This window comes from Caretta caretta, chromosome 7 (genome assembly GCF_965140235.1).
Source record: "Caretta caretta isolate rCarCar2 chromosome 7, rCarCar1.hap1, whole genome shotgun sequence".
Classification (NCBI taxonomy): domain Eukaryota; kingdom Metazoa; phylum Chordata; order Testudines; family Cheloniidae; genus Caretta; species Caretta caretta.
Window position 1 is genome coordinate 52269420 of NC_134212.1, and position 21132 is coordinate 52290551.

A 21132-nucleotide genomic window follows, 5' to 3' on the forward strand; every position below is an offset into this window, starting at 1 on the left:
GGTGAGTGGGCGACGGGGATGAGTAGGTGAACTAGGGTGGGGGGGTGGGGAGATGACGAGCCGGGGGGGTGGGCGGGCAGTGGTGGTAATACCAGATTTACCACGGCACCACTGGCGCCGGGCCCACAGGTCCAAAGGGGCCCCGGCCCAGCCTGCTCTTCTCCATTCACCTGCTCTCTCCTGTGGGGGCAGAAGCTTGATGCTGCCGGCAGCTGGGGCTCCTGCTGCAGTAGGTCTCTGCTGGCAGCCAAGCTCCTCCCTGGCCTCTTCCCCCAGCGTGCTACGTTCCCTCCCCTCCCCCTCTTCCTGCCGCCGCTTGCTGGCAGGAGGGAGGGGGAAGAGCGGAGCCTCAGCACACTCGCTGCTCTGGGGTGGAGGAGGAGGAGAAGAGGAGGGAGCATGGCCTTGGGGAAGGGGCTGGAATCGGGGCATACCCCCTCCAGCCCCTGCCGTGAGCACCCCCACAACCCCAGCCCACACCCCCAGCCCTCTGCCCACCCTGACCCCTGCACCCCCCAGCCCCCTGCCCTGACCCCTGTACCTCTTCACACAGCCCACACCTCCCCAGCCCCCTGCCCTGACTCCTGAACCCCCCTCATACACACCCAACCCCTGCCCTGATCCCTTCCCCAGCGCCTCCCCCACAACCTTCCTTTTCCGCCCACAGCTGTTTCAGCGGGGCGACGCTGGGAAAAGAGGTTTCAGAGTAACAGCCGTGTTAGTCTGTATTCGCAAAAAGAAAAGGAGTACTTGTGGCACCTTAGAGACTAACCAATTTATTTGAGCATGAGCTTTCGTGAGCTACAGCTCACTTCATCGGATGCATACCGTGGAAACTGCAGCAGACTTTATATACACACAGAGAATATGAAACAATACCTCCTCCCACCCCACTGTCCTGCTGGTAATAGCTTATCTAAAGTGATCTTGCAGGAGAGTGAGTTTGTGTGTGTATGGGGGTGGGGGGTGTGTGAGAGAACCTGGATTTGTGCTGGAAATGGCCCACCTTGATTATCATGCACATTGTAGGGAGAGTGGTCACTTTGGATGAGCTATTACCAGCAGGATAGTGAGTTTGTGTGTGTGGTTTTTGGGAGGGGGGTGAGGGGGTGAGAGAACCTGGATTTGTGCAGGAAATGGCTCAACTTGATTATCATGCACATTGTGTAAAGAGTTGTCACTTTGGATGGGCTATCACCAGCAGGAGAGTGAATTTGTGTGAGGGGGTGGAGGGTGAGAAAACCTGGATTTGTGCTGGAAATGGCCCAACCTGATGATCACTTTAGATAAGCTATTACCAGCAGGACAGTGGGGTGGGAGGAGGTATTGTTTCATATTCTCTGTGTGTATATAAAGTCTGCTGCAGTTTCCACGGTATGCATCCGATGAAGTGAGCTGTAGCTCACGAAAGCTCATGCTCAAATAAATTGGTTAGTCTCTAAGGTGCCACAAGTACTCCTTTTCTTTTTGGGAAAAGAGGGTTTGTTTCCACGGGGCGGGCAGCGCTTGGGGGAGAGGGGTTGTTTCCGCGGGGCCGGGGGGTTTTGGCCCTCAGCTGTTTTCTTTGGAGTAATATGACCCTTGCCGCTTTACGAGTTGTGCAGGCCTGTATTAAACAATCAAACTGTAAGCACCTAGAGAATAATAGCGTTATAAGTAATAGCCAAGATCAATTTGTCAAGAAGAAATCATGCCAAACCAATCTGATTTCCTTCTTTGACAGGGTGACCAGTCTCATGAATAGGGGGGTTGATGGGTTTCACCAGGCGTGTCACCTGGAACTGGGGTACCACTGAGCCCCCTGACCCATCAGCTTGGGCTCCCTTTTACACTGTATTGCTGTGACAAGCTGCAAAGCCCGCCAGCCTGCACTTTCACCAGCATATATACAGGTAGGGACACACCTAGCTGCAGTTACATGCAGACTCTCTGACCAGCCCCTGCATGGGAAGACTACAGCTAGGGCAACTACTAGCTCCTCAGCACGCACCCCTTCTGGAGTATAAACCCAAAATTATACCATCTTGCACTTCACAGGGAACTATACAGCAAAAGCTCATAAAATTCACCCCTCCCTCAATGTGGAGAGGACTATACAGCAGCCCTGCATTATGATTCCCACACACTGGGTTAGATAAAGGGAAAACAAGTTTATTAACTACAAAAGATAGATTTTATGTGATTATAAGTGATAGCAAACAGCTCAAAGCAAATTACCTAGCAAACAAACAACAACACAAACTAAATTTAATATACTAAACATATAGGGTAAGAAGCTGCTATTCGTATCATCTCTTTGAATATAAGTAGGCTGCATATTCTTAAGACGCAAGCTGCACTTGCTTACAGCGTGGAATCCCCAGGTGTTCCATTCACAGGCTAAAAATCCCTTTAGCCTGGGACCATCACTTCCCCCAGTTCAGGCTTTGTGCCTCAGGTGTTTCCAGGTGTGTTGTTGTAGGGAGAGGGAGGTACCATCATGATGTCATTTCCACCTTTTATATCTTCTCCCCACTTGCCCTTGTGTGTGTGTGCATTTCCTCAATAAGCCATTAACATTCGTTTGGCCTTTTTACTGTTGTACCTCAAAGGCTGCTTGTGGGTGTTTTCAACCTCAGGCCATGTTTCAGTAACACATACATAGCCAAACTTCATAATTTCACATACAATGATAGCACATACAATCAAATGAGATATTAATGTCTAGCAGATTAAAACTTTTAGAATGATACTTCATAAGGCATACTTTGTACAAAACATATCTTAATTACATGACAGTGGTGAATATTGCAGTGCCAGGGTGTCACAGGGGGAAACAGTAGACATGAAATATTTTGACTGTGGTAAGGCTTTCAACACAGTCCAATATGACATTCTCATGAGCAAACTAGGGAAATATGGTCTAGATGAAAGTACTATAAGGTGGGTGTATTCAGGGCCAACACTAGACCAAATGGCATGTCAAGCGAAGGGCATCTTCGGTGCTCCCTCCCCATTTGTTAAAAGGCTGAAAATAGTCTAGGAGGTTCAAGGAAAATGTAGTTCTCAGAAAGCCTGGAAGGTTCCACAAGATTCTACAAAGGTCCAGAACATTCTAGGAGGTTAGTCAATGAATCCACATAAAGAATACCTGAAATATTTTACTTCAAACATTCTATTTTCCCTTTTGTTGCTAAAAACAAAAATGGCACCCTCCAAGCCCAGCACCCAAGGCAGTTGCCTGGGTCACCCGCCCCTAAATCCAGCCCTGGGTGCATGCAGTGTAGGTGTAGCCGTGTTGGTCCCGCGATATTACAGAGAAAAGGTGGGTGAAGTAATATCTTTTATTGGACCAACAACAGAGCTAAAGAAGAGCGCTGTGTGGCTCAAAAACTTTTCTTTCTCTCTCTCTCACCAACAGAAGTTAGTCCAGTAAAAGATATTACCTCACCCACCTTGTCTGTCTATAGCGGGTGCACAGCTGGTTGAAAAAAACATACGTAAGTGAGTAGTTATCAATGGTTCACTGTTAAACTGGAAGGACGTATCTAGTGAGGTCCCCTCCCCCTGGGTGTCTGTCATGGATCCAGTAACAGTCAATATTTTAAGTAATGACTTGGATGCTGGAATAAAATGTACACTTATAAAATTTGTGCATGACAGCAAGATGGGTAGGGTTGCAAGCACTGTGGAGGACAGTATTAGAATTCAAAATGATCCTGATAAATTGATAATTGGTCTGAAATAGATGAAATTCAATAAAGGCAAGTGCAAAGGTATAAGAGTTAGAAAGGAAAAATCAAATGCACAAATACATAATGGGGAATACGCGGTTAGGCAGCAGAATTGCAGAAAAGGATCTGTGGATCACAAATTGAACAGGACTCAGCAATATGCTATTGTTCTGAAAAAGGCAAGTATCATTCTAGCATGTATTAATGGCAGACGGCAGGTCTCTCTCTCTATTCAGGATTGGAGAGGCCTCAGCTGGAATACTGTGTCCAGTTTTGCACAACACACTTTAGGACAGATGTGGATAAATTGGAGAGAGTCCAGACGAGCGCAACAAAAATGATAAACTGTTCAGAAAACGTGACCAACAAGTAAAGGTTGAACAAACTGGGCATGTTTAGTCTAGGGAAAAGAGGACTAAGAGGGTGCAGGGGGGCTGATTCCAGTCTTCAAGTGCTTCAAGAGCTGCTACTAAGAGGATGGTGATCAATTGTTTGCTATGTCTACTGAGGGTAGGACACGAAGTAATGGGCTTAATTTTCATCAAAGGAGATTCAGGTTATATATTAGGGAAAAACTTTCTAACTATAAGGAAAATTAAGCAGTAGAACAGGTTAGCTGAGGGAAGTTGTGGGATTGAAGGTTTTTAAGAGCAAGTTAGACAAACACCAGGCACGGATGGTCTAGGTTTACTTAGTCCTGCCTCAATTCAAGGGGCTGGACTAGATGACCTCTTGAGGGCCCTTCCAGCCCTACATTTCTATGATTCTATCATTCATTCTGTAAAAAAGACATAAGTGTTCAATAAATATTTCTGTTCTGCATTTGGGGAAAAAGAGAATATATTCTCATGATATGGTGATAACACTCTTTCCACTCCACCCGTATCTCTGGAGGATGTTAAAGAGCAGACCCCAATGTTAGACATTTTAAATCAGCGGTTCAGATAGCTTGCATCCAAGAAGTTTAAAAGAGTTCATTAAGTTCATGCTTAACTTTAAACACCAGTAGTCCATCAATGATTGAAGTTAAGCATGTGCTGTATATGGGCCAGAGGATTTAGCATCTTGCATGACTGAGCCTCAGCTGTGCAGGAAATTCAGAGTTTAACCTTAGCTTAAAAGAAATCTAAACATTTTTATTCTGATATACATAGATTTCAAGGTCAGAAGGGACCATTTTGGATCATCCAGTGGTGCAGAAAATTTATTGGCTCAAAGTACCAACTTCTAAAAATAATCGCTGTTTGAAGTATAACATGTAAATTTCTCCTTTCTGTGCACATTTTGTAAGACATTAATAGCCATAACTTCAGTATTTCTGGATTCACAGTAACATTAATGCATAAGGAAGCCTGAAATGTTAACATCTGTTGAAGTGAGCTGTAGCTCACGAAAGCTTATGCTCAAATAAATTGGTTAGTCTCTAAGGTGCCACAAGTACTCCTTTTCTTTTTGCAATATCCGTTTTAACCATCTCAGGTTTTTAGATAGTGAATCAAAAAGCCACAATGAAGCAGCACTTATTATTATGTCTTTCATCGTATACAAATAAGAAAAAGGGTATTCTCATCCCCGACTTTCCTCTGAAGCTGTATTGGGCTGTCATACTTGGGTCTAGTTTCTGTTGTTTAGTGTATGGGTATTGGGTGGTCTGTGATAGGTCGGACTAGATGACCTGGTGACCCTTCTGGCCTTAAAGTCTGTGACTCTCTGTCACGAACAAAGGCAGCTAAGAGGAGACTTTTAGAGGATTTAGCTGTGGACTCTGTGCTTGGAGGTAGCTGGACATGGTGAGTGGTGTGTTTGGCCCATCTGTGGGTTGTTTGTTTATTTGGTCTCTGTGTATAGACTCCAAGGCTGTGCCACAGCTGAGTAAGCAAAGAAGACAGGTCTGTTTGCTGGTTCCTTGATAAGGACCGCAAGGCTCTGACCCTGGGAGTGCTGATCAGCCCAGCTGTCTGAAGTCTCTGAGTGGTTCATCGCTCCCTGGTGGAGAAGGGTGGCACTGACCTGAGCTAAGCAGGGAGACTTCATATAAAAGGTCACTTGCTTTACAAACTCAAGAGCTGCGAACAGAGGCAGCTCACAGGGGAGTTCAGGAAAGCATTTGGAGAGGGAGTTGTGGGAGACTCTTTCCAGGTTCAGCTTTAAGTGCGATTTTGTGGTGGTCAACAATGGAACAGTGGTAGTGACCTGTAAAGGATATGCCCCATGGGTGCCTGCCTTCATGACTGGCAGCTGTGCAAGGGTGTGGCTGGGCTCTTTGCCCATAGACAGGGGAGAGTCCCCCTTACCCTCCTGCCTAAGGTCAGTATGGGGGTTGTAGACCCCATTATAGTACCTCATATGGTCATTCATGCAACTTTAATTGTCATATTGCCTGACTTTTAATATCTAACTGTGAAACATTCAGATGCAATAATATAGTATTTGTATGGATTTTTTTGTGATTTGTTTTCATTTTAAAAAATTATTATTCTTTTGCACTTTATGACTAGACAGCAGCAAAATGATATCTTCCTCACCTGTGAGTAGATGTTTAACTGTGCAGTGACTGAGGCTATGTGCAGGTATGCAGTGAACATGTGTACTAACAGCATGCATGCACAGCCCAGCATATCTTCACTCAGTGTTGGCAAAAAGTACCAACAAAAACAACAGCACAAAATTTCAGACCCAAGCCTAGAATCTACAGGCGAGATTCACAAAAAGGACGTAGGCTTACTATTGCTGCATGTAACTTTTAGCTACCATGCTGCCTGGTGGAATCCTCAGCCCTGAGTTAGGTGCCCAGGCTCCCTATACAATGTGTTAGGTGCCTAAGAATTGGATTCACAAAAGTCAGCAAGATGAGTGGGGAGCCACCTAAACTAGCCCAGATGAAATGCCAAAGAAGAGAAGGAGGTGGTGATCCCTTATGCCCAACAGCCCAGTGGTTAGGGCACTCACCTGGGAGGAGGGGACCTGGCTGTAAGTCCTTTCTCCAAATCAGGCTGTCTGACCGGGAGGAGGGGCATCCCTTTCTTGGTTGTCTTTTGTCCAGGTTAGGCATGCCATGAGTACGCCTACTGTAGCAGGTCCCGCAGACAAGACAGGTTGGGGAATGCCTAGTTTGTGAATCCTGCCAGGCCTTAGCTACTGAGCTGTTCAGCAATGTCAGCGCTTCGACAACTCTGGCATGTGCACTAGCAGAAATGTGGGCACCTAAGGTATTTACCTGCAGAAACTTCGCTATCTTGTGACTGTATACACCTACAGGGTTAATGGCAGCTCAGCAGGCATTCTGAGGAGCTAAATTAGTGGCTCCCAAGTTTTCCAGACTACTGTACCCCTTTTAGGAGTTCGATTGGTCTTAAAAGGTTAAAAACTACTTGCTGACAAAATCAGATATAAAAATACAAGTGGCACAGAACACTATTATTGAAACATTGCTGACTTTCTCATTTTGTAATTACAAAATAAGTCAAGTGGAATATAAATACTGTACTTCCATTTCAGTGTATAGTAGATAGAGCAATATAAACAAGTCATTGTCTGTATGAAATTTTAGTTTGTACTGACTTTGCTTGTGATTTTTATGTAGCCTGTTGTAAAACTAGGCAAATATCTAGAGGAGTTGATGCACCCTTTGGAAGACCTCTGTGTACCCCCAGGGCTATGTGTACCTCTGGTTGAGAACCACTGAGCTATATCATGCACTTTGGTACCTAAAGTAGCAGTTTACCTAAGTCCCTTTGTTAATCTAAGCCTATGACTCTTGGCTTTGGAGCAATAGCCTGCACCATGGTGCCTCCCAGCCAAGTCCATCCATCCCTCTGTTCCTTACTTAACTTATCTGAAAATAAAATGTGACTATTTCATTCACAGATTTTAAGTGAGTCTGTTTGAGAACCTGGGGCAGCTAAGTGCCCTGCTGCTTATTTCTGTTGTTCTTCCCTGATGACCCTTTGGCTATGCATAGGTCCTAGAAAACCCAACAGATGTGTATTAGGCCCCAAACAATGCAGCTCTGAAGAGTGCTTAATGCATCATCTCTCCCTTTGTACTGTAGTGTCAGCTAGTGACAGGGTATACCTGGTCCTTTGTAGCTCTCTGCTGGAGGCCCTGTGGTCCTGCCACAAGAAGGAGCAGTGAGGGTGGGTCCTCTAGGTCTGCATGTAAGCAGCCAATCAGAGCCCAGCAGGCTCAGATAAAAGGACGCAGGGCCCTGGCTGGTTCCTGACTGGGACCAGTGGGGTGAGGACAGGTACTTTGTGGTGGTCACAGGAGCCCGACTGCCTGCATTTACTGGACCTGGGAGAGAGAAGACCTGAAAGCTTTAACTCTCAGGTAATGGGTGAAAGGAAAGGCACCAGATGGGTAGAGGCCCAGGGAAAACAGCAGCAACCAACTAAAGGAGGCAGTATAGGCTGCTGTAGATAGGCTCATTGCAAGTGGTGGGTGGGCCTGGGTTCCTCCACTGGGAAAGTGGGCTAAGCCCCGAGAAGGGGACAAGCCTGAGTGATGTGTGGGAGTTAAAGGGCTCATGGATTGGTCTGAAGACCCTGCGGAGTTTGTTAAACTCTTTGCTACCCTGGAAGAGGTTCATTCATTTTTTGACTGTTACTTGGCTGGAGGGCTGAGCCACTGAAGACCTGTCAAGCAAGGTTGACAGCTTATAGGGGGGCACCAGGTGGGGGTGGGGGAAGGTTACAGCACCACACCCAAATGATAGGAGGAACTCATGTGAGGTGAGTGTCCACTGTCACAAAGCGGTTTAGCACTAGCTGCAGTACCATCAAAAGAAAAGCAAGAATTATTTTACTAGTAACTTAAGTTGTAGACACCAGGTCACTGTTACACATACTTATATCACATTAAGTCTATGCAAACAGTTAAGTACAGTAAAAACACCAAGAACCATAATCCAATATTAACGTTTCCAAGGGCAGTATGAATTTGGCGAATGTGGACTGTACTTCTTGTGCTCCCTGTTACACATCATCTTAGGTCAAAATGAGTGGAATATATATTACAGACATCTGCAAACTGCACTTTATATCTTGGTTTTTCAGAGGAACAATAATTCTGACAACAGTTGCTTGTGTGGTATTCGTTCAGTGTTATTTCAAGGTTTTTTTTCTTTGTATGGTTTTCTCAGAGGAAAACAAAACCTGATAAAACGGGAAAAGACTATAAACACAAGGAGAAAAAATCAAAACCTGAGGAAACTGAATGTTGAGGCTGATTCTGAAAGATGAGCGATATAGTTTTTTGGTACTTCAGTTCTGCATTTCTTCTTCTGATATGGTTATATTTTTGACTTTGTTTGACTGTTTTAACATCAAAGATCAATTGCATTTCTAGCTGTCTGGATGATTTAAAGGAGAAAATACAGGTGACTAGTGCATTACTTCATCTGTTTGATGTTTGAAGTGTTGTAGTGAAGTTTTGAGGTCTTTATCTCCAAAACCCTATTTTTCATTTGTTTATGATAGAACTAGAAGTTATTGTTTGTCAATAAGCCTCTTGTTTTAGCTGCCATGACTGAAAGATGCATGTCTTCTAAAAAGAAAAACCTCTCGTAGTAACTGGAAACCTATACTGATCCCCTTTGGATCAAATATACCTTGAAGACCGATGGGAACAATAACTCTTTTGAGTCTCACATTAGTGGAAGTTAGATAACTGCAGTTCTGATCTCTTTTATTCTGAGCATCAAAAAGTACAGTATATTTTAGTAAGTAACAGATTTTTTTTTTAAACATCTTTGCATGAAAACTCAACTCTGCTTTCAGAAGATAGACGTCTGTAACTCTTCCTTAAACATGCCTTCAAAGTGGAGATCTTTTGCCATGAGCTCTTCTTCCACATCCTCTAATGCCCACTGATGATCAGTCAGTTCCAAAGCTTCCCATTCCGTCTACAGGGAGAGTAAATAGAAGGGGAGGAAGAAACAGAGAGGGCTGAGTATTAAAACAGTTCTCTTGTCACTTCCTGTGCATATTCTCTTCAAGGATGGTGCAATGTTCTGTATAAACAAACAGGACTATGCCCAATTTCACACTCCTTCCTCAAAATAAATACTTTCTGCATGAAATTACTCACAAGTAGCCTACTCTTATTGAAGAACATATCTGAAAAGTTGGTTAATTAAAGCATTTCAGAGATGTAAGGCCTTTTATGCTTACAAAAAATTTGAAAAATGAGGCTTTTCTTCTTTCTGAAAAGGCCTCTAACTTTTTAGAGTACTGTTCTCCCTCTAAACCCCCCGAGACTACAAATGCCACATTGGCTGGATTTGTTTGTCCCCAGGGGAGCAGTGCCTCTTGGCAATAGGTAATTCACTTGGGAGACATTGCTAAGATTAGCTGTACCTCTGAGAATTCTGCAGGCCTCATGTCAGAATTGATGACATCCACAGGGTTGGGGCTATCCCCTCTGCAGGTCCCAGGAGGCTGTGGAGCTTATACACTCTGTAAGACTGGAGTGGGCTGCTCAGACTGTCTCCTGAAGACCCTCTAAGGTCAGCAGTTCCAGCACTGCAGCTGGAGCAACAGTCTAGCAGAATTTCTGCCCAACCTTCCATACAGGTCCCATTTTCACCTCACTGACGCTGGGGCAGAAGTCCCTGTTACTTCCTGAGTCATTAGCAGTGTAATCGGTTACAGTGTAACCATAATCAGCAAACACACAAGAATTCTATTTTTAAAGACAAACTAATGGGGTTGATTTGTTTGTGACTGAGCTTATACACATGTCTGAATGGTAATGAAACTTCTCTATTCTCAAAAAAATAAACTTAGGATGACTTAAAATACCACAGGGAAGAAACAAACATGGCAGAAGTCTTATTTGCCTTTTATAAAAACAGGCAGGTTCTAGATTCTAAAAAGTCATTGGAAGCTGGCTAGATTGTCGAGCTCAACGGGTAGTTATCAATGGCTCCATGTCTAGTTGGCAGCCAGTATCAAGTGGAGTGCCCCAAGGGTCGGTCCTGGGGCCGGTTTTGTTCAATATCTTCATAAATTATCTGGAGGATGGTGTGGATTGCACTCTCAGCAAATTTGCGGATGATACTAAACTGGGAGGAGTGGTAGATACGCTGGAGGGGAGGGATAGGATACAGAAGGACCTAGACAAATTGGAGGATTGGGCCAAAAGAAATCTGATGAGGTTCAATAAGGATAAGTGCAGGGTCCTGCACTTAGGACGGAAGAACCCAATGCACAGCTACAGACTAGGGACCGAATGGCTAGGCAGCAGTTCTGCGGAAAAGGACCTAGGGGTGACAGTGGACGAGAAGCTGGATATGAGTCAGCAGTGTGCCCTTGTTGCCAAGAAGGCCAATGGCATTTTGGGATGTATAAGTAGAGGCATAGCGAGCAGATCGAGGGACGTGATCGTTCCCCTGTATTCGACATTGGTGAGGCCTCATCTGGAGTACTGTGTCCAGTTTTGGGCCCCACACTTCAAGAAGGATGTGGAGAAATTGGAGAGAGTCCAGCGAAGGGCAACAAAAATGATTAGGGGTCTGGAACACATGACTTATGAGGAGAGGCTGAGGGAACTGGGATTGTTTAGTCTGCAGAAGAGAAGAATGAGGGGGGATTTGATAGCTGCTTTCAACTACCTGAAAGGGGGTTCCAAAGAGGATGGCTCTAGACTGTTCTCAATGGTAGCAGATGACAGAACGAGGAGTAATGGTCTCAAGCTGCAGTGGGGGAGGTTTAGATTGGATATTAGGAAAAACTTTTTCACTAAGAGGGTGGTGAAACACTGGAATGCGTTACCTAGGGAGGTGGTAGAATCTCCTTCCTTAGAGGTTTTTAAGGTCAGGCTTGACAAAGCCCTGGCTGGGATGATTTAACTGGGAATTGGTCCTGCTTCGAGCAGGGGGTTGGACTAGATGACCTTCTGGGGTCCCTTCCAACCCTTATATTCTATGATTCTATGATAGGTCCATCAATGGCTCTTAGCCAGGATGGGCTGGGATGGTGTCCCTAGCCTCTGTTTGCCAGAAGCTGGGAATGGGTGACAGGGGATGGATCACTTGATGATTACCTGTTCTGTTCATTTGCTCTGGGGCACCTAGTATTGGTCACTGTCGGAAGACAGGATACTGGGATAGATGGACCTTTAGTCTGACCCATTACGGACGCTCTTATGTTGTTCTTGATGTCAGTAAGAAGGTACCCAGCACTCTTGTTAAGAAGTGGCTGAAGTCCAGTATCCTTCATCGACATGGTACTTTGTCTTCTCTGAAGGAGGCACTGATGATCACTGAGCAGTGCTCCCGAGTGCTCTCGGTTTCACCAATCTTAAGAGGAAAGGGTCTCTCTTGTATGAGAATGTACTGATGAACAGTCCATTTTGATCAGGAGAATGGCACCACTGCTTCATTCTGCATCTTCGGAACCAATGAGGCCACTGAATTTCCCTGCTGAATTAAGGTGAGAGCTCTTAACAGCAAGAAGCTCCTGGGTCTGAGGTTGGGCAAAGACAGTCTAGGATGAAATAGCTAGGCAGGATTTGGTGGCTGCTATCAAAGCTGAGAAGGATCTCTTGATTTCCTTCTTGCCTGTGGCATAGAGTCTCAAGGACTGTGACAGAGGGTGCTCCCCTCAGTAAGCAAGGGATTAAACTGACTTCCCCTCTTCCCTTGAACAGGTGCTGAGGCCTAGAACAATGGGTGTGGGAAGGCAGGGCTCCAGGTTCAGGGGGATAGATGAACCCCAGCTGGGGAATCTTATGTTTGTTTTGCTAATGCTAATATGCCTTGATTTAAATAGGAAAAGATTTTTTTCAGCTGAGAAAAATCCTTGTGGATGATTACTGTCCTTTTTCTGCTGAGTCACCCCACCAATTACAAACTCCTTATGTCACCCATAGCTGGTCTGGGAATAAATCTTGAGTCCCTTGTTCTGACTCCTGGATTATGCTTAATTTGAGACAGGTTGTCTATGAAGTATGAGATTACCAGGCAGCGTGGAGCAGGGATGTTCTGGGGATTGCTCATCAATAAGCAACATCTGGACATTGGCTGTAGTTTGGCTGGTCCCTCCACAGGTTGGGCCCGTGGCTAAATGGTGTCTTTCACCACAGAGCTCAGGAAACTCACTGAATCAAAGCATTTTCAGGGGCAGACCATCAGCCTGACTAACTCCCTTCACAGGCAGCAGCGTGGGAATGCTCTAGTCATGGTTTGTGGGAAGTGGTGGGAGCAGGCTAGTGGTGGTGGGGGGAGGAGGAGGCAGTTACTACACTCCTTACATTTCCATTAACCAGAAGGGGAAGTCCTAGGAGTGTCCCAGTGTGTGAGTGGGTACAGAGACTGCTTGGGAGAACTGTGGCAACCGTAGTTCTGTCAGGTGCAGGCAGACAAGATAGTTCTTGATATTGCAGGTCAATGCCCCAAGTACCAGTAATTGTGTCATCAAGCAGGCAGAGGTTGAGTAGCTCTTCAAGGCACCTCTCTGATTCCCTGGGCTCAGGCTTCCAGTATTTATGCTTTCCTTCTCTGCCTTGGTCTTTCACAAGGCAAGATGAAGCACGTACGACACACTAACCTCACTTAGGCTCAAGTTCTATTACTAATGCTCAGGCTTGAGAATTTTCTGTTCCTGTCAGTCATGCCCAATCTTTTCTTCTTGAGTGACAGATAAGCCTCACACATGGACACAGTTTCCATACCTTTAACAATCCGTATCACAGGACTCCCAGCTCTCTGGGTTTTCCAGATTACGCTGTCAGGTGCTGATGAAATCCTACAAGATTTTTACAGAGAGAGCTTGGAATGATCCATCTAGGAGCCCAGCTAAACCTGATCTTCCCTGGAAGTTCACCTGGCTGTTGTTTCTGCCTGTTATCTTTGCTCATCAGCAAGCAAGTTTTTCAATTCAGGAAGAGCCTCGGGCATTTTAACTCTCCAGTGCCGCTTCACTAGTTTTGCTGGATTTAAATTTCAGAGTCACTAAACTCAGAACTTCTGTCTGAGTGCTCTTTATACTTTCTGTCCTTGAGCTACCTTCCTGACTGTACTCTCCTCTGCCAGGCAGGTGAGGATACTCCAACTCTTGATAACTCATTCCCCTGACCACTTTGGTGGCTTTTCATAAAGATGAAGTTGTGCTTTCTCCTCATCCAAAAATTTTGCCAAAAGGGGGGCACACTTTCATCTGAGCTAGACCCCTCTACTGATTTCTTTTCCAAGCTCCATCATAGACCTGCTCCATGAGTTGGGCTTGTGTTCAGCTTCACAATGACCCAACAACCCCTTTTGTGAAGTCACCCAGGTTATTTGCTGCATTTGGGGGAAGGTCCAAAGAGGAAAATAAATTAAGAGCTTGTCCAAATGGATCCTCTCTTGTATTCAGACAGACCTGTAAATAACTAGGTTTACTTCAGATGACTAGAAAGCCCATTCCACTAACACTATGGAAGCTTCTACTTTCTGTGTTAGTCATATGCCAGCTCAGATTTGTGGAAAAAGTGTTTGGATATCATTATGCAGAAATACTCTCTCAATGCCAAGGCACAATAGGCCACTTTGAAAGTGCTGTTCTGTAGCTTGGAGTGCTAATGAAGAGCAGCATTTCCTCCTGAGGTGGTTTCTTCTGCTCTGTTAATCTCCAAGAACAGGGAAAAGGTGGAGGCTATTTCATGAGATAGCTGGGCTACTTATCTATAACAGGAGTTAGCAGAATATTACCTTCACAGATCTCCATTCATCCTCTTTCCTCACTCCTTCAGAGGACCTGTGTTTTCCAGGCAGTGAGTAAGGGAAGAGGGGCTGCATACAGTACATAGGTTTGTAAACGTACAGCACACACAAGTGAATTTGGAAATTTAAGCAATACTGTACCTTAAAGGCTTTGTTAGTATCTGCGGGCATGGCCATTGCTGCTCCTGTCATCTGTTCCTGCATCACCCTAGATTGGTCTGCAGCTGCAACAGAGAGAAACAAGAGTGGATATTTACTTACTCCACATGGACAGAGAGCTCTTGACAGCACTGTACCACCAGAGAAGAATTTCTGGATCGGAACTGTAGGCTAGAGAGTTGCAGGCACCCATCCACCATGATCATGCTATGATGACCCTGCAGGATGACAGTAACATATGCTCATGAGGCAGAGTGGAAAGGAATGTTTCTCATCTGCTAATTCCTTCCTGAGCCATGCTGAGCACCAGTGCAGATGTATGGGTAACTTTCCTCCATGTGCAAGTTTACATTTTGTCCCCTTACTGACAGACCCTGCCTTCTCCAACTTAATGGCTTCCAAAGATACAAACACACAACCTCAGACTCTCCACCAGTGCAGGATCTTTTTAGCATTCCCACTGACTATTTGACTAGGCAAAAGGCAAAGTGTCACAGCTACACAGATCTCCAAACTGAAAACGTTCCATGGAAACTAACGCTAAAATGGCTAATGGCCAGAAACAATGAAGGAAAAACAAAACTCATCTTGAACAAGCGAACTGCCCGTAGTGAAAGGCTTCAGTAATCTTCTGCCCAGAGGATGCTCCTACTGAACCTGCAATGTCCAGAGAAGCTGTGGGGAGAATGCTATTAGCCCTTTTGGTGATGGTTCTGCCCAGCTTTCCTACTAAAGCTTCACTTTTCTTGGGTGTAAAAACCTGCAATGACTTAAGTGGAGTGAACCTTGATAAATGCAAGGTAGGGAATCTCTGCTAGCCTGCACTGGTAGATGTTTAGAAACCATATCCAGCTGTATGGCCCTGTTTGTGTCACTCAAATAATAAAAAGCCAGTTATGCTTGGTCCAGTGGAATAGCAGTAGTTTCATTTTGGGAAGAACTCTGCTCTCACTACCTCATTGGTAAGTGATGTGGGTTACCAGCTGTGGTTTGGTTTTTTTGGGTGACCATTGACCAGCAGCTTGAAGGCCATTTGTACTTCTATTAATTCCAGGAGACTGTAATCAAACTTCCTTTAGAAGCTCAGTTACATGCATGGAAACATTTTCTAGGCTACATGATACTAGTCTGATGGGCTGGAGAGCCTGGCATTTGACTACTCAGAGCATCATTCCTGTGAGCATTGTTCCGAAGATGCCAGCTGTGCAGTTTGCACTAGTAGTGGAGGAAACAGCATGTTCAGCTCAGAGAAATGAATTTCTGACTTCCGTGCAAATAGCTAATGGATTCAGTGTGCCATTGCAACTATGGCACCAGAGCTGGCAGACTTGGAAGATCCTTAGCTGAAAACTCCTGGTCTTGTACTAGAAGAACTCGGTGATCTCACTTTAGAATTCTGTCCATGGAGAGTTAAGCAAGAGCTCTCTTTGTGCTGAAGGACTCCCTGGTTAGAGTCTACTGTTGAGTTGGGATGGAACAGCTCTTCTCATCTATTATCAGACTCAGGTTCTGGAAAAAAGATTTGCATATGTTGATTAAAGTAGGGTCTACTGTACAGGCTGAGGAAGGCCAGCTCCACTCACCCAGATATGGCAGAACACCACTAGCTTTTCTCCCTTAGAGCTACAGCATCCACCATCTTCTTTGTGAAGGGTTTGGGGGCAGTTACCAGCCAGAATGGCAGGGGTCTGTACTGGAAGAACAGTCCTCTGATGACTCTTGGGACCTGCTGATGACAGAGCTCTGGGAATCTCAAGGATTGATCTCTTTTGTGAAAGGGATGACTGGAAAGGCAGTTTTGTCCCGTTTGTTTTAACGGGATCGTCAGAGAAGAAAAACTGAGTTTTGTGGGGTCTCTCTCTAGCTATCTAATACAACCCCTCCTAGGGATGTAACTTCTAATGCAATGGAAGAAAACTGAACACAGCTACAAATGATCCATCCTGTGGCCACTAAGCCATGCTGCCTGAGTCAGCTTGTAATGCTTGTTCATAGTCCTTGGTGGGGATTTCACATCAGGGTTTCTCAACACAAGTCAATTTTTAAATAGGTAACGGGGAAAGTCTTTTCTCAGAACCATCCTAAAGATGGACATGACAATCCCTAAAAAGGCAGAGCCACGGAGACGGAGACTGATGCCTATAGAAGGCCAGGCTGAGACAATTTACCCCCCTCTCCTTTGTCCCAGAGTGAGCCTGAAACAATGAACTCTTAGGACCTTGGCTGCATATTCTTCTTTAGTAGCATCCACGATCCTGACATTTGCAGCCACTGTTGCAGTCAGTACAGCAGCCCCTGCTGCTCTGATGTAAACTTCAGTTTATTTTCTGCTGTCCCCACCCTTCCAGTGGATTAGAGATTCTAACTTGGAGGCACAAGAGTGAACTGTAAAAGTTGTTGGGGAAAGCTCCAGGAGTTCTGGGGTTATTGCCTGGTGTTTTGTCATGAGTCTCAAACCCAATACCTGCTTCCAGCCCTTTCTCTGAGGTGGCTGAGGCTTACTGAAGTGGGCAGGGGCTGCAACTCGTGTGTTTCTCTTCCCTGTGAGCAGGGGTGGAGAGAACATTTATATACGAGGTGTGTGGGGAGGAGGGAGATGTGAACTCCTAGCTTCCCAGCCAAGAAACTTTTGACAGCAACCAGTTGTCCCACTGCCCCGCATCTAGAAGCAAAGACTAGTTAAGTCTTTGCGCTTTTCTTTAAAGCTAAAAATCCAAACAGATTTAGAGATTTCTCCCCACCTGTTTGAGGCTAATGAAGGAAAAGGCAACTGGCTACATCCATCCTAATTGAATTGACCTCGTTAGCACGGACCCCCCACTTGGTAAGGAAACTTCCATCTTTTCATGTGCTGTATATTTATACCTGCTTACTGTATTTTCCACTCCATGCATCTGATGAAGTGGGTTATATCCCATGAAAGCTTATGCCCAAATAAATAAAATTGGAAGGTTATTAACAGTCAGTGAATGGGCAATGGATTAGACTTCCAAGGCTAGCCATACTGTCATCCATGCAGAGAGGATAGTGGTAGGACTGAGTAACATAAGGGTCTGACAGGACAACTCATGACTTTCCTGGTCCTGCTGGGAGTCTTGTATTCACTCAGATGATCTCTCCAACACAAGCAGAAACCAGTTAAAAAAACAAACAATAGGGTCTTACCATTATCTTGACCCAGGATGAGCGTATAAATGCTTCTAAGTCCAAACACATTCAGGAAGTACCATGAAGCAGAACTCACCCTGACAAACCAAAACAAAGAGATTAGATTTCAGCTCAATGAGTGCCTGAATGCAGGATGCCTATCTTCTGATCTCACTTCAGGCATGCTTGTACAGGCAGAGGCACTCATTCATTCTAAGCTTTTCATAGCCAAGTTCCACCATTCCCAGCCTGTGTGATGTATTGATTAAAAAACAAAGCTCTTACCAGGATGCATCCAAAGTGAGCAGCTCAATTCCCTGCTGCAGCATTGGTTTAAAGCGCAGCGTCAGGGGAAATGGTACCTTTGCTGTAAGGAAGGCAAACAAGACGATCTCACAAACAGTGGTAAGCAACTGCAGAGCTGTTCCACAATCAGCTGTTCCTCTTGGTATTAACATTTTTCAGCTGATGTATACATAACTCACTTATTTTTTTTAACTCCCAGTAAAAGTCAAATTTTAAAGGGTTTTTGAAAATAAACCAAATAATCACTGCTATTAACATATCCATGATGGACAAGAGTCATCTCACAAACAGCAGGAGTAAAACAAACTCCAAACTGAAGGAAAGTATATATGTTTGGAACCCACTGCATTAGTTACTTAGTGTGACTTGACTCTTACACGTGTGGAAGGAAACCTACTCTGTCAACTTCAAATCTAGGCAATAAAAAAAGTTCCAAGCAGTTATTGGTGCTACACCTGCTCTCAACTGCACCTACCAGTGTCTGTATTTCATGGTCATATTTTGCTATTTTTAAAAAGTGTTTCTCTCTCCACTGTCACTGAGTGAATGAGCCATTGCATCAAATAGAGTGCAACTCTGCCATAAATACTCAGTATCTCCCATTCCCTGCTAGATGTTAGTGGATGTCTGCTTAATCACAATAGTACCAGTAGGCAGGGTGAATTTGATTTAAATCACTAGTCAGGAAGACTCGATTTAATCATGGATTTCTACATAAAAGTGCATTCTTGTTGGTTGTTATAACCTTAATACATATTCTTCACAACTCAGAGATAACGTAGGTTTCATTTTTAGAAGGTACACACTATACATTTTTAAAGTGACTTTATTTTGAAAACTTTTCAGATTAGTCTTACAGCTATATCAGAAAATGAATGATTGTTTGGTTATTTCATTTACCAAAGGTAATTGAAGCAGATATTTATGAAGTCACTGGGAGGTGAACTATCTCCAATTCAACAGGTTAATCATTAATATTTGGAGGATTTTCTTGCCATGCTGTATTAGGAGGAGAACATCACCAGACAGACATGTAAATTGTTTTATTTAACTAAAACAACAACGTTCTGTATTCTGGATATTTTTTTCTTCAACAGAAAACTTATAATATTTTATCAAAACAAGCATATGAATTTTTGAATTTAGTTGAACATTCAAGTTTTTTAAAATCAGGTTTGTTTTTATTAAAATTGTTTTTAACTAAAATAGTTAAATTGAAATATTTAAAAACAAAACAAATTAAATCGACAGTCAGGTAGGTCAACATGAAAAACTTAAAATATTGGCTTCTGCAGCTAACTCAGTCATCTTCACCTTCATTTTCCTGTTTATTCATAATCTGGAAAAGAAAAACAAGCTTTCCTGCTTTTTCAAGTCCCAAACGATTTCTCAATTTGGAATGAATTAGTCCAAAGGAAGAAAATATTCTTTCTACATCGGCAGAAGAAGCTACTGCAGTTAAAAGTGAGATTATCATTTCAACAGTCTCTGACTCCAAGTGCTTAAGTGACTTCCACCAGTTCACTGGTGTGTTAGTCTCTAAGGTGCCACAAGTACTCCTTTTCCATCAGCAAACATATTTCTTGAACAGTTCACCCTTAGCTCTGAAGTTTATTATAGTTGGCATTATGGAGGGTTGGTTGCTGGATGTCCATGTCATAGCCAACTCCTCTTCTTCAGCAGTTAAGGTTTGACCCTGGTAGCGAGTATTGAGAATATTTCCAGGAAAATGAGCTAGAGATAGTGCTTGTCCCATTCGTGTTTTTTTTTTTTTTTTTTTTTTAATGCTTGTAATTTAACTCTGTCATTGCATATTTCTCTCTTTAAGATCTCAGTTCCTTACAAATTTCAACAGCGTCAGCAATAAAGCAGCTATTTCCCTGCATTTTGCTCAAGGCTACAGAAATAGGCTTCAGGGTACTCCAGCATGTGTTCAACATTTCTCTTAAGCCTCTCTCTCTGAGAACTGTGACAGTGCCATTTATTTTTTTCACGATTTTGTTCACCAACTGTCATCAGATTAGGCCAGTTCTTGATATAGTGCTCAAAACAGTCCACTACTGAGTTCCATCGCACATCTTGTGAGAGAGTTAGCTTGCTTCCTCCCACTTTTTTCAGAGTAGCTGCTGCAAAGTGGTTGTTACGGAAGTATTTTACAATTTCAACAACTTTAGCCTTTATTTCTGGAACACTGAAGTCTTTGGCTAGGAGGTACATCAAATGAGCACTGCAACGTATTTTATAAGCTTGAGACTCTCTTCTAAATTTCTTCTCATCTTGGATGCACTGTCTGTGACCAAGCTGCTCACTAGACATTTGCATTTTTTTTCAGTTTGTTATAGCTTTTACTGCTACTTCTTGTAAGTATTCCGCTGTGTGCATTTCCTGATGTATCAATTGTTTCTGTAAGGAAGTCATTCTGTTTTTCTGTTATCACACAAGCACATACAACAGAATCGTTGTGGACATTGCTCCACCCATCGAGACTCAGGTTAACAATTTTACCCTCTAGACCTTTTGCACACTACTCAATTTCTCTTTCATATGCTGTATCCAGCAATTTGCCTGCGACATCTGCTCTGGTGGGTGGACTGTATCCTGGTCTTAGTGACTGAACCATATTAATGAAGTGTGGGTTCTCAATCATACGGAAAGGAGAGTTCATTGCACAAAGAAACTGGGCAATTTTTTCATCAATTACCTCTTTTTGTAATCTGCTGGTTCTGATCACAAACTTATTTCTGGATGATAGATTTTTTTTTTTCTTTTTGCTACAGGTGATGTACTTTGGCTATGTGACATACATGATGTGACTGAAACACTAGAATTGGCAGATAACTCTGAAACTATAGAAAATGATGGTGATCTTGAAGGTGGATAGTCTTCAGAATCCTGCATGTTGAGGATGGATTCTTCTAAACAAAATAAGTCAATGCAGTTATTTAATTATTATTACCATACTGCTCATCTAGTATTACTCATTGCATTCATTGACACTCAGTACTACTTTCAAGGTGAAATTTTAAAAGGAAGATCTGCTTATTTCAGCTATTTATTTTTTTAATCACAACTTCATCTAAAATGATGTTACTCTATGGTAATTAA

The 21132-nt window shown here is 43.7% G+C and overlaps 1 protein-coding gene across 4 annotated transcripts in view; it reads right to left on the reverse strand.

Annotated features, from left to right (window-relative positions):
- Positions 1-9381: 9381 nt before the first annotated feature.
- EMC3 (ER membrane protein complex subunit 3) overlaps positions 9382-21132 on the reverse strand; it is a 28849-nt gene continuing 17098 nt past the window's right edge. For 2 of the 4 annotated variants that reach the window (XM_048858931.2, XM_048858930.1), the window contains 4 exons: positions 18007-18088; positions 17740-17819; positions 14557-14639; positions 9382-9615 (listed from right to left, as the gene is read on the reverse strand). In XM_048858931.2, coding sequence (XP_048714888.1) covers positions 9487-9615; positions 14557-14639; positions 17740-17819; positions 18007-18088 — 374 coding nt within the window. In that variant the 3' untranslated portion in view covers positions 9382-9486. Of the gene's footprint in view, positions 9616-14556; positions 14640-17739; positions 17820-18006; positions 18089-19788; positions 20943-21132 lie in introns of those variants that run through there. The other 2 variants (XM_048858933.2, XM_048858932.2) reach the window with 2 other exon arrangements.